General features: G+C 45.2%; 2 protein-coding genes and 1 long non-coding RNA gene across 5 annotated transcripts in view; 1 reads left to right on the top strand and 2 right to left on the bottom strand.

Annotated features, from left to right (window-relative positions):
• LOC111872583 (neurocalcin homolog) overlaps positions 1–14229 on the bottom strand; it is a 251497-nt gene that overhangs the window by 209501 nt on the left and 27767 nt on the right. The window lies entirely within an intron of this gene.
• On the top strand, positions 1514–3643 carry LOC111872605. The gene is made up of 2 exons (XR_002844256.1): positions 1514–1601; positions 2605–3643. It is a non-coding gene; the product is annotated as an uncharacterized LOC111872605 (long non-coding RNA).
• The window catches only part of LOC111872558, a 52651-nt gene continuing 40016 nt past the window's right edge, over positions 1595–14229 (bottom strand). The window contains exons 2-4 of one of the 2 annotated variants that reach the window (XM_023866609.2): positions 4133–4353; positions 3508–3686; positions 1595–2518 (exon numbers count right to left, since the gene is read on the bottom strand). In XM_023866609.2, the coding sequence (XP_023722377.1) occupies positions 1944–2518; positions 3508–3685 (753 nt within the window). In that variant the 5' untranslated portion in view covers position 3686; positions 4133–4353 and the 3' untranslated portion in view covers positions 1595–1943. The remainder of the gene's footprint in view (positions 2519–3507; positions 3687–4132; positions 4354–14229) is intronic. The other variant, XM_023866600.2, reaches the window with a different exon arrangement.

Below are 14229 nucleotides of genomic sequence, written 5' to 3'. Positions count from 1 at the left end.
TAATTTCGTTAAAAGCTTCCCAGGCTTCGCTCGCTCGTCCTTCTGACAGGGGCGGTATGAAAGTCAACACGTCAGGAAGGTCGGGTTGGTAGTAACGGCTCGAAACAGAGGCAGCGCGATTCTGATTTTCTGAATTAATGTTGAATTGCATAATTCTGGTACATAATTTAGCGACCTCTGTAGTTGAGTCTGTTTAATTCTGATGGATTTAAACGGGGAGGGCCGCATGAGAAGCGCGCAACAGCAATTTGGAAGTTGGGAGCATCTGAGCATTTGCTCGAACACAAAGAGAAACCAAGAAAACCTGTGTTCAAATGGTCCGTTTTCTTCCACATAATATGTAAGGATCCAGTTCCTAACTTAGAGGAAACACACTGCGTCTCAATTACAAAGACAAATCAAATTATACTGTTTAAAGAAATAATCCCTGTGGGAACCATAAGGAACATACAAACACATTCTGTGCGCAAAATGTCGACTTTCTTAATGTTACAGCGGGTGGTACGCATAGTAACCAATGAATTAAAGTGTTAAAAACCCCACTACCTGACATTTTAGTTGGAAGATATAACGGGTACTTTCAGATTCAATAATATTTGCTTTACTGATAACTGCAACGCTTCGATACATTAAACAGGAAACCTAGGGGAACAGTATGTATGTACTCGTATGTAAGGGGTGAGCCATAAAAACCGGGCCCAGCACTGCGACCTTCAGTGATCTATTAGGGGAAGATAAGTTAAGTGACCAGCTAAGTGACTATGAGCTTGCTACATATAGTTAGCTTGCAATCAATTAATTCGCTATACGTAACTATGAAAATAATTTTACAACATTAATTTTATAATTTGCCACTAGCAGAAGTGTCAGAACACACTTTCGGCCTTCCGGTATTGTAAAACAGACCGAATGAGTCTGTAGGTCCGAGTAAGCGCAAAAGGTCTTATCGTGGACGTCATACTGCGTCAGTGAAACCCTTTTCGTAACAACGTAGCCCCTCCTTCAAAACACTACTGCCATGTCCGCGGGACTGCACTAACGTCAGAGTGACGGCAGACGTGGAGCAGCATTTGAGACTGTAAGGTCTGCCAATGCAGATAAGAGGAACCGCCAGCTGCTTAGCAATCCTCACGGATCAAATGAATTCTACTATTCTACTTAACACAAGTGACTGGCACTAAGGGCGATGACACACGGAGCGGCTTTCGCCGACTCGGCCGCAGCCTTGTGACAAAACACACGGTGCTGCACGTCGATTCGAGTGCCGAGTGCAACATGCGGTGTGGGAGGTAGCAGTGCACAGATGGACCTTCACGAGGAACGTATACATTTCTGTCACTGGTTTGCTGACGGTGGAGGCGGAGAAGGAAACATCGGAGAATATGGATTCACGCAATTGTGAGAGATAGGACTTCAAAAGGTCTATTTTACACTTTATTTAATCAAGCATGACAAGATGAAGATAAATTTTATAATTTCGTTCGTATGTCGAGCGAATCTTTCGACGAACTGTTAAATATTTTAAAGCAAAAATTGAGAAAGCTAGACACTCATATGAGAAGCAGTATTCCACCCGAAGAGAAACTGGTGATAACTCTCAGGTAAGTATTTAGAAAGTATCATAAGTATCTAGCATTTCACACGAAACATTTAAAAAAGACTGGTATCTGAGTGTTCTCCTTCTGGACTGAAACTCGACACATACGTATCCACGGAATCTGCTGGAGATGGAGCTGCTACTATTGTGAACGAAATTGTGATGGAGACTATTTCAAGCAATGATTGATTACCACTATGGTATTGTTGTTTCTTCTGGTGCGCAGGAAGAGACGAATCCAAAGAATAAATCTGTTGTTGTGGTGAGTAACCGGAAAGAATTTGCTGTTGATGAAAACTTGACTGTTGTTGTTGTTGCTGTGGTGGTGGTGATTGAACCAGAAAATTCAATGCGAAGTTTTCCTGCTGTGGTGCTGCATCTGATTTCTTTGCGCGTTCACTGTAAGATATTGTTGCCGCTGATGTTGAGAATGGTCATGAGACATTTCATATTTCCTAATGCACTGCATTATGTCCACTCTGGCTTTCATATTTAAAGCTCTCGGTAAAGCTTTCAAACTGGCAAGGCGTGATAACAAGAAATGACGATTATCATCTTCAGTTTTTTTTTCCATTCTCTTTCTGCTTTCTTTATTGCTCTCCAGAGCTTGGAGGATCTTTGCCTCGACTGGATGAAGTTTCCTGTTTGTCCCTAAATGCTGATTTCGTGAAGAAACTGTTTCAATATGAGTTTCAGCTTCACTCGAAGGTCCCGAATTGTTACCTCTAACTTCACCTACTGCCAGATGTAAGGAACTGGTAGTTTCGCGCGGTAATACAGTATCCTGTAAAGAACACAGTTGTTCCACGTACGTGTATGGTGTTTTCTTCCCAGCAGCACAACCAGATTTCCCTTTTCTTGCCTGTATTTCTCTGGTATATCTGTCTCTCACGTTTTTCCGCTTCTCGTGTAATACTTCCCCTAGAACAAAGAAAAATGCAACTTGAAATGGAATTATTCAGGAGATATTAATATATTATTAACTGGTATGTTTTGAACACTTGCAGGGATGCTCCCTGATGGACTTGCAGTATGCATTCCGAGTGGGCAGATCAACAGCAGGGGCCACTGTCAGAGAAGTTTGTGGAGCAATATGGACATGTTTAGCCAATCATGCATTACCTAAGCTCTCCACAGAAAAATGGCTGGAAATAGCTGAGGGATATGAAAAGTATGCTAACTTTCCTCATTGTTTAGGCGCAATTAATGGAAAGCACGTGAGAGTTGTGCAACCTCCGAATAGTGGTTCTATGTACTATAACTATAAAAACTATTTCTCCATCGTGTTGTTTGCCATGTGTGATGCTAATTATTTATTTACATACATAGACGTGGGATCATATGGGAAATCAAGTGATTCAGGAACATTAAAAAACTCTTAACTCTTTGAAAAGCTGTCTGATGGTTCGTTAGGAATTCCTCCACCAACGCAAATTGCAGATTCATCTCTACATTATCCGTATGTCTGAGTTGGTGACGAGGCCGTCCCACTATCAACAAACTTACTTAGACCGTATGGTGGCAGGCATCTAACTGATACCAAGAAAATATTCAACTACAGACTGTCTAGAGCCAGGCGCTATATACAATGCTCCTTCGGTATTTTAGCAAATAAGTGAAGAATATTTCACAGACCACTAAATGTAGATATTGGTTTTGCTGAAGTTGTAATTAAGGCTGCTTGTGTAACACAAAGGGATGGAAAACGTGAGGACACCTTCCCACAATGTAGTATGCAGAACTTAACGTTCGACAGAGTCAGCAGAGGAAATATGAGAGATAAATTTGCTCACTATTTTTCAGAAATTGCTCTATTAGAATGGCAGAATAAGGTCATTGAAGGTTGATTTCGGACTGTATTCGTGACTACCGAAGTCCACCATAATCTTGCACATAAGGTATAAACTTACCTAATGTCTTTTTCTCTTCTATAGCCGTGTCCTGTTCCGCAAATTTATTCACAATTTTTTCCCAAGAGATTTTCCTTTTTGTTTTGTCCATATAATCACCATGCGTCATATCGCATATTGCTGGTCGGGCATGGACCTCACTGATTAATTTTTCGATGTCAATCCTATTCTCCATCATTCTGTCAACAAAAAGTGGAATAAAATAGAAAACTGTGAGTAAAAGTTTGTACGTTTTTCGTATTGTGTGTAAACAATGTTAAATATTTAATAATAAAGAACTTCATTCCATTACATATTTTTTTCCCCTTGGCTCTACAGCCCCAGTGGGACTAGGCCTACCTCCATGAACTTCGCCGTTCACTTCGGTTTTTCTACATCTTGCACATTCGGTAGGACTCCTTGGGCGGGTGATTAGCTCGTCGCAAGGCCTCTACCTGTACACAAACACAGAAAAACGCACACACACACAAACTAAACATCCATGCCCTGAGTGGGATTCGAACCAACGATCCCGGTTTCCAAGCGAGCGAAGACAGTACATGCCTTAAACCGCTCGGCTACCGTGACCGGCTCCATTACATATGCATATTTTAATTTATATGAGATCTAATACAGGAATACTTACCATTGATTCATTCGCCGCGTCAGAAACTGCTGAGAGTGTATTCAATCTATGCAGCAAAGCGCGCATGAAGCCTTAAAACCGCTCGCTGCACCGCCTGCAGACGACAGGCCGAGTCGGCAAATCTGCCGCCTGTCGGCGAGCACCGCCTTGTCTGTTTTATCCCATCTGATGCACTAGAACTACGCGCCGAGTCGGTGAAAACCGCTCCGCGTGTCATGGCCCTAAGAAAACAAGAAGTTCTGGAAAGAACTAGCGGCATACACTTCCCTTTGCATGCCACCACGAATACCACTCTGCTGGGTCCCTAAGTAGGGACAGGGTTTCAGAACAACCCCACTGGGGCACCAAACAGAATAAATAGTACTATGTGATCTGTGGTTCTCACGACAGTCCAGGGATCTGACGCCGTGTTGTCTGTTAGAAGGACATCTTCGTTTCGGGGGAACGTACTGTTGCCATCTTCGGGACCAAGAGCAAACAAGTAGCGAGCAGAATGACATGGAGGCAGTACGTCCCTCCTAAATGTCGGTAAACTTCTAACAGACCAAATGGCATTATAGCTCGTACGATACATTATTCACAGTCACCGATGTGAGAACCTCAAATCCAACATCAGTAGGCCTAAGGACAGTAGGTCTCTATGGCGAGATTCGAACCTGGAGCCTCATAAATACGAAAGGAGGCTCGAAGTTCCAGCTGTTCCGAAACTACAAGTGTCAGCTGTTATCACGCTGCTTATGATGGGCAAAATGTTGAGATTCGTATACAGATGTAGGGAGAGCCACAAAACGTAAGTTCTAACGCGGGCTCTAGATTCTTTTACCCCTCTCTGTTGGCTCGGTTGCGTGTGTTTACGGTCTCTGTTACAGAATATCCTAGCAACTGCCTTAAAACCAAATTACACAACGCCCAACTAACATAATTCAGGATTACCACCCTCGAGACTCCATCGCCAGCCTCTATATTAACCCTTTATAGACCGAATTTCTTGCAAACAGTATACACAACCTCAGTTCGTACCTCACAGGAAACATGTTACGTCTCCGCTACAAAGCCCAACCGGTTAATGCTGTTTAGGGAAACAGTCGCTGTTTATTGTGAGAACCATACGGAACACACAAACGAATTACGTGGGCAGAATGCAGGGTTTTAGTACGGTAAAGCATATTGTACGTACAGTGACCACTGGGCTTTGGAGAATTAACCGATTCACATACTCTTAACGACTGCACAACGAATCCAGGGGCGCAGCTCCACATTCAGACTACACACACAGTTCGTGCCACGATATTACAAAATCGCTCTCGCGATAAAAGGACAAGGTTGCACAATAATATGCTTCAAAAGAGCACTTCTCACTTGTTGGAGCATCCGTAAGAGAGAGAAAGACTTCAAAGTTCATATTTTTAGCCGCTTTATGTAACAACGCGAGCCTGCAAGGCATTCGCAGTGTGCGTCGGAAATCCAATCAGCAGCACAGGTACTGCACTACAATCACGGTTTGGTTATTTAACGACGCTGTCAGCAGTAGAGAGCATATAACGTCCGGCTGTTGGATGAGTAATGATGAGAGAGAGAGTTGCACGACTCACAGAGTCGTGAGACTTGAAAACAAGGACTGTGCTGGCGAGGACCAGCAGCAATTGTAAGGGACAGACCCGTCCTCTCGTCTCAGAGAGTGCCCAGCATCAACAAACCCGCAACTGTCCGAAGGCAATAAAAATCCGATCATGAGCTCCAAATGAGTGCTTCATTCCAAGACAAACTGGCCGGCTGACCGTCGGTCGTAACATACGGCTCAGACTCAACCACTTCAGTTGAAATCTGCGAGGGAGGCTGTGATAAGAGAACCTTAGCGGGCGAATCTGAAGAATCTCCACTGTTAGGAGCCGGTACTAGGAAACGGCTGGTGAAGACACAGCAGGCTGGAAAAGGCTTAGCTGCTGATGTGGTGATCTGTTATGTGGAGATAAGCGATAGCGCTGTAAATACTTGTAGTTCCAAGTGGTGTGCATAAGTGGTCGATAAATCCGTTCACCAATCCATACCCCGTCTATAGTCACACACCCCTAAATACGTGACAATACAGAGAAGTTCGTAAGGGTTAGGTTTGAGGTTCTCACAGCTGTGAAAACGTACAGTACAATCTTGCGGGATGCGACGCCGGGTAGTTCGGAGGGAGATAGAGGAGTGCGCGTAGCCTCCTTCTTCAGGGTCGACGACTGAGTCAAGCAAGAACCCAGCAGTTGCATGCGGCGTTTCTAGGAAGTACACGGCGTTACAACCCATAAGACAATCCTCTTCAAATTCCTAAACCCTCAGCATTCTTCAGAGTACCAAATCAGGCTACCGGAAACACATAACTGTAGAACTTTCACGCCAGGATTATAGGATGCTGTGGAAAATCTTAGGTTCTTACAGCTGTGACTCTGAATAATACCCTCTTCCTGAACGTGACACCGTGTACTCTGGTAGAAGTTTACCCATATTTCGAAGTAGTTTACTGCCTCCATCTTCAGGGTCGAAGTTCAAGCCAAGTAAGCAACCAGCAAGAAGAAAGCTGAGCCACATTACGTTGTTCTTGAATGTCTGCGATCTTCTACCAAAATATACGGGGTCACATACCAGACGGCTGTATTCTTCAAGGCGTATGAAAAAGTGCGCAAAGTAAACCAGGCTGCATTAATTATCGCTCTGATCTTTACAGTTGCTACTACGTGCACAATTACGTCACTTGCAGGTGCCTGAGGGCTCCTCTGAAGGTTCCAAGGCATGGACCGGAGCCAAGAGTCAGCCTATAAAGCAGACTTCTCTGTGAGCAGAGACGACTCCCTTTCTTAATGGTCCTCTCTTCCACAAAGTTCAAGAGATTATGGCCAAGTTCTGAGCAACCCCGCTCAATACGAAATCCGCTCCAAAATATGGGGGGGGGGGAAGAGAGAACATTAATGTTCTCTACAGCAAAACGGTACTGTAGAATTTTATTAACTGATACGCGGGAATGCCTCTGCAGAGACTTCATACGGCCTGCTTGTTAACAAAGAGCATGGCAATCTTGCTATAACTCGGTCCGGGGTATGAGAAAACTAGTACTACGGTGCAAGATAGACATAACACACATAGTCATAAGCAGTTTGGAGACAGCTGCCTGCAATTTAGCTCCAATTGCCAATACATGGTCCAACATGAATAGCTTCCCCTCGTTTTATGTGCCTGTCAGAAGATGTGGATAATGTTTAGTTATATGTGTCATTTTCTGTAGGCCTATACACATCCAGTTCGTACCTCACTGTAAACACATTGTCTCCTATACAAAGCCCAACCGGTTAATGCTGTTTAGGGAAATATTCGCTGTTTATTGTGAGAACTATACGGAACACACAAATAATATAGAGATTCAGTTCGCACCTCACAGAAAACACATCACGTCTCTGCCATAAAGTCCAACCAGTTGAGGTTGTTTAGGGAAACAGTAGTCGTTTGTTCTGAGAATCATACGAAACAAACATACCCTGCGGGAAAAGTTTAGAGTTGTTTAATGTTAAGACAGAACCACTAACTAATCAACCAACCTCCTCCATGGAGATGTGTTCTTCGTGGGAAAACACCAGTCGCTCAGCTGCTCAAGAATTTCCCAATATTTTATGCAACTCGAAGGTTCACTAACATGTTCATAAGAGCCGTTCACTGGTCCCTATCCTGAGCCAGATTAATCCAGTCCACATCACCCCATCCTATTTATCTACGAATCATTTTAATATTATCTTCCTACCTATGTCTAGGTCTTCCTAGTGGTCTCTTTCCTTCTCGCTTTCACACCAAAATCCTATAAGCATTCCTCTTCTAATCCATGCGTGCTCATCTCATCCTCCTTGACTTGATCATTCTAATTATACTCGACAAAGAGTACAAGTTATGAATCTCCTCATTATGCAGTTAACTCCAATCTCCTATCATTTAAGCCTTCTTCGGCCCAAATATTCTCCTCAGGGTGAGCATAATTACCGTTGTGCTTTAGAGTTAATGTGCGGTCCTGAAGGGCGGATACCATCAAAATGTAAGCGGTGCACTATGTTTGGCATAATATTTTGAGATATCGAGCGAAAATGAATGATTATTATTTATAATAATTAATACTGAAATTGAGTTTATCATTCAATATTATCGGTAAATGAAAATGTCCTTGCAAAAGCATGAGCAAATAGCGCTTGTGCTAGGTAAACAGGTAAAGTTGTCCCTTCGCTTAATTAATCAGGCACCATTCCATAAAGACATATGGGGGAATTTAGGTACAGCTGCACCATTCTTGACCTCGCCACTAGACGGAGAGCTTCATGGCCCGGCACCCACCGGGTAGGAGGCGGGGTGGGCCCCAGAGCCGATCTGAACACTGTGCAGTGCAGAAGAATCTCTTGCTCCTGCCAGTAATCGAACCCCGCCCGTCCAACACGTAGTCCGTCGCAATACCGACTGAGTTACCCCGGCTCCTGTCAAGTGAAATGAGTGATTATTATTCGTAATAATTAATTACAGAGATTATCAATCATTATTCTTGCAGCAACAAATGCGAATGAATTTGCGAAACCATACGCAATAACACATGTATAAAGTAAAGGGAAATACAACGTAACGGATGGTTTTGTTTCTCGTTTCCACAGCTCTGCTTCTGCTGACGTCAGAGTGTGCCCATGCTGCAGATCTGTCCGCTCTCCGAGCAATTCATGCCCAACATTCTGAATATCGCTCATTACTAATACTATGGGGTGTAACGAGTGCAGCTCTGTACATCTTCATGTCCGAAGAGTGAGCCAATCAAGTAGTAAACAGGGTGATGTGGAGAGTGAAGATGGTCGCAGGACGTACTTACCAAACATGGGTAAACTTCCACCAGACTAGACGGTGTCATTCCAGAAGACAGTTTTCTTCAGAGTCACCGCTGTGAGAACGTCAGACCCAGTATACTGACGACAGTAAGGTAAAAAAAAAAGGCAAATCTCTCCCTGTAACAGGCCGTGGAGGCCCACAAGTTTGTCAGACGTCGAGGCTCCCACATTTTCTAGACAATTGACTCACAGGTGGCGGTGAGGTTGTCAACCTTACGCGCCGGCCGCCCTTTACCACCAAGAATATTCAAAGAATATTCCTGAGTCGACCCCAGGGACATAGCGCGGCTGGAGGGATTAGGTCAATTGAAAAATCCAATGACCTCATTGGGAATCGAACTGTAGCATAATGCCTCAACCAACTACGCTACAGCGTGCTCCCACTGACGACAGTAACCAGCTATTATTTCAACGAGTTCTACCTTCTGCGGAATAACGCCGTGTAGTCCGCTGAAAGTCAACGGACGTTTCGGAGGAGCATATCGCCTCCATCTTCAGGGTAAAAAGAATAAATCAAGAAAAAACCCAGCGTGGCAGGTTATTCTTCGACTCTGAAGGTGGAGGCGACAAGTTCCTCCGGAAACATCTGTCGACTTTCAAATAACTAAACGACGTTATATCCCAGGGGCCAAAACTCTGCATGACCGCCAGTGTGATAACCTCCAATCCTACAGCAGCTTAGTACTCAAGTTTTCTAACTCAAATTTTATCGATACGGACAGGAACCGGTTGGAGAGTAACAGCATCCAGTTCCACAAGCTATCCAGCTATTTGTCTCCAGATAACATTAAAGGCCACCTCCCCATACAATGGATCCATCTGGTCTCCAACAGCAGTGACTTCCAAACAATCGCCAGACGAAACTTCTGGAAGACAGTCTGTAGACCAGTGTCTCATTTGTGTTTGACGCCCCACCACCTGTGAGGTGCAGGGTCACATCGGTCCTGTGGACGCCTGTGTCCCCAGCTGGGACATACAACGCACGCGCATTGCATCAGAGGCAGCCGCTTCCAGGAACATTCACCATATGCAGGACTCATTAGGCCGAGACTTTGTGGACCATCTAGTCTCGCATGAAAATTCGCGTTCGGCACGCCTCGCGATATCAAGTTAGAAGAGATAAATTATCAGAAGGGATTATCCTCAGCTGCACATATCGGATAGCTTAATCTCCCCTGTACACTGCTCTGCCTGTCTAATGGTAGGAGTCTGTGTTTTCCTTCCATTGCTGTACGCTCACACACTTAAATCCCATCTTTAATCCCTCAAAACCTAGAGTCCGCATGCGCAACATTAAAAAATCCAGTTCCTACCCGAGAATAAGAGGAATCTATTACACTAAAGGACAAAAACTGAGAGAAAGTCGCAATTCCATTAGACGCAAGAGGGAGACTACTTCTGGGCTGCACCGGCGTGTAGTTCTGAGTCAGACCGACGTTTCGGAGGAACATATCGCCTCCGTCTTCAGAGTAACAAGAAGCCAGGAAGCCAGGAACGAGCAGGCAGGAAACAGCCCAACTACAAGGCGTTATATCCCATAAGACAGTACTCTCCATTGTCACTGCTATGAAGACCCCAAATCCAACAATGTACTCCTTCACGGGGAAGCTATGCTGCTTAGGTGACCCTGCGTTTCAGCATCCTGCTTATACTGGCTCTGCCTGCCTGCACCTGGTTCTTGCTGATCTCTTACTTGGGTTGTACTTCGGCCCTGAAGATGGAAGCAGTATGCTCATTCAAAACGTCGGTACCCATCCACAAGGCGAGCGGAATCTGAAACCGCTAAAATTCCGAAACAGAGTTACAATTCTGTTCACTCGTTCAAAGATGATGTTCTAATCTGGATCAACACACTTCTGTTCCAGTTTAATTTATACTGTCTTTACTTCTTTGCCGATCCAATCGTGCGACCGGCGGTGCACGTAGCACGAATCTCGCTTCTAGCGCTTTCAGTATTTTCGGGTCCCATCAGTATCATGTGGGGCCGCCACGAATTTTTTCACGGCGTGGAGAAGAGGATAGGCCAGTCTTCCGGGTGGTGGTGGGTGGAAGGGGAGCCGATAAACTTACCTTTAAGCTATGTAAAACAATTTCTACTAATCGGCCTACAGTATTTAAGATAGAAGAAAGATTTTAAATAGTTTTAATTCTCATTATTAATATATGGTATATACCCGTATATTTTCAGTTGTTTGTATATATGTTTTTTGATTCGGGGGGGGGGCAGATGTCTGGCTCCCCCCACCCCCCGCCGGCGCCGAAACTCAGTACCTACAGATATCATACGCAAACAGGACGCGATACTAACGTAATCTTCAAGACGTAACTTGACAGAAACTGGTTAGGCGAGCCCGACTGCTCAACAAGCCGCCATGTGCAAACGCTGTCAGTAACTGAGGATATATAGCATCAACTTGTAGCATAATTAATGAGTAATGAATTGGAGAGGAACAGGAAGGAAGCGTCATGGCTTCATTTTAAGTCCTATTCCGGCATCTGAGTGGAGGAATCGACAAGAAACGCGAAAGAATTGAATCGGATGAACCGGTTTCCGGCCCGAGGTTTGAACCCTGAGACGTCTGGTGAACCTGTCGCCACGGAAACTTCTGTGAGGTTAACATGGCATCCCCTAAACATCTGAGACTTCATTACACTGCAAATATATAAAAGGCAGCTAAATAAAGGCGTGGTACCTGAACTGGCAGAAACTCTGAAAAACAGTCGGTCTAACTGACACGCATAGTCTGGCTCTTTGCGCACAAAACAATTCGCAGGACGCAGATTTCACAAGTGCCTCGTATTCGGCTCCGTGCGAAATCATTACTGTTACAAATCTGGCACGGAGAAACTTAAATATCCTTGTTAGAGCTGAGGTCCTTGCGGCGGTTACTATCTGTTGGGATGTTACACCCTGCAGACCGGTAACGGTTTTTTTTATTGCTAGTGGGGTGGAACTAAGTCCCTTGCACTGCGGCCACTTCTGGCCTATTGTACCAGCCCCAGATGATAGGTGAGGGTGATTGTGGAGCAATTCGTGGAATGAAGATTGGCAGGGGAAACCGAAGTACTCAGAGAAAACCTGCCCCAGCGCCACTTTGTCCACCACAAATCCCACTTGACCAGACCCGAAATGGAACCCGGGCCGCCGCGGTGGAAAGCCAGCGACTAACCGCTTGAGCTATGGCGCGGCCTCAAGCTCCATAAGTAAGTAAGTAAAGTATAAAAGTCAAAGCTATCACTGTAACAGGCCTTGGAGGCCCATAGGGTTGTGAGACGTCGAGGCTCCCACATTTTATACACAATCCGCTCATAGATGGCGGCATGGTTGTCATCCTTATGCGCCGGCCGCCTTTTGCCCCCCGGAAGATTCTTGTGGTGGTTGTGAAGAGATCTGCTTAAATATAACGTTGTGTGGTCCCATGAAAGAAAACCGACGTTTCGGAGGAATATGTCTCAATCTTCAGGGTGGAAGAATAAGCCAAGCAACCATCAAGAAGCAAATCTTCAACCCTAACCACTAAGGAACTATGTTCCTTCGACACGCTCACAACCCACAACACCGCTATATGAATCTTTTAAACGAAACGAAAATCTCAAGGTCTGTATAAGGAAATCAAGGGCCGGGATAGCGCAGTCGGTATAGCGACTGACTACGGGATGGACGACTGAGGGATCGCGAGTCCCGGTGGAGGCAGGGATTTTCACTTCTCCATGTCGTCCAGACAGACTATGGGGTTCACCAAACCTCCTATCCTATCCAGTGGGTATGGTGGCTCTTTTCCCGGGGATAAGGTGGCACGGACGTGAAGCTGATCCCTCACCTCCAACTAGTGTCGAGGTCAAGAAAATGTGGATGTATACATCCACTCCCCCATACGTCTTCATGGCGTAGTGCTTAATTAGTTAAGCACAGGGATAACTTTACCTTGCGTCAGCGAGGGCTGCATCCCCATGTTTGAGAACCGTCAAACTAGGCCATGCACAAAAATGTCGTCTCTTAGCACTTGATACGTCTCATATAAAACGAGCACAGTAACATTACAACATAGCGGCCTCCGTAATCTAGGGGTAACGTTCCCGCCTCATGACTCAAGGTACGCGGGTTCAAACCCGGCGGAGGTCGTGGAATTTTTAATGGCGGAAAAATTCAGGGAACAAGTCCTCCGGGAAGGACTTTAAGCCGTGGGTCCCGTGTCGTAGATTTACGGCATGTAAAAGAACCTCATGTCTCTAGGAGACCTCTGAGCTAAATTTGGCCAAAAAGTTTCCTGCCCAAAGTAGTTTCCAATGCCTCCGGTAGATGGGGGAAGTATTAGGTACCACTGCCAGAGGAGGGGGGACCTCTCTGACACAAAGGGACTAACTATTAGATACCACTGCCAGTAGAAGGTTGGAACCTCGCTGGCAGAAAGGGGCTGATAGTAAGCACCAGTACAGGTAGGGTATGGAGACAGTAGAAATTAAAAGGGGGACGCACAATGGACCAATAACTGGTCTAAGTGCATGGGGAAGCCCATCCCCTCAATACTGAATACTGAACATTACAACATTACAACCGGGAATTGAACCCGTAACATCCCGGCTTGTAGCACAGTTCCTGAACCAACTACGCTACCGCGTACCTCCCACCAAATACTGTAGTGCTTAAAATATAAGAGGCGCATTTTACACATTTTTTCCCCCGTTGAAGAACTGAGGCGTGGTGAAGGGGTGTGATTATCTACAGGGTTTGGGCTGGTGACTCGATTTATTGGCCACTTAAACACACCAACTACAAAAATTACAGCGCCGCCGCTAATCTACACAACTCACAAATCACCACAGCACCCGCTAAGCCTTTTCCATCTTACTGCCTTCAAGCCATTTCCTGGCAACGGATTCTAACAGTGGAGATTCTTCAGCTTCACGCGCCCAGGTCCTCTCTTCACAGCCTCCAGCACAGAACCCAACTTTCAACTGGCTTCGTCCCTTGCTTATAACCTCTTTGCACTGACCACCATAGAAACACTCCGTTTCCATTCTTATGGCCCAACTGTTGCATTATTCGTCTCCGCGGGAACGAGTTTACCGAGCCGTTGTCCGGTATATCCGCCCATCTCGCGGTCATTACATAAAAACGGCTCCTCACGATACAATATAATACAATAACATACGTATACCTTAAGTCACGTGCCACATGAGTTTCACTGCTTAAAGTACAGTCTCAGTATATGC

This window comes from Cryptotermes secundus, unplaced genomic scaffold (assembly GCF_002891405.2).
Source record: "Cryptotermes secundus unplaced genomic scaffold, Csec_1.0 scaffold995, whole genome shotgun sequence".
NCBI classification, from domain to species: domain Eukaryota; kingdom Metazoa; phylum Arthropoda; class Insecta; order Blattodea; family Kalotermitidae; genus Cryptotermes; species Cryptotermes secundus.
This window is presented reverse-complemented; position numbering and strand designations above follow the sequence as displayed.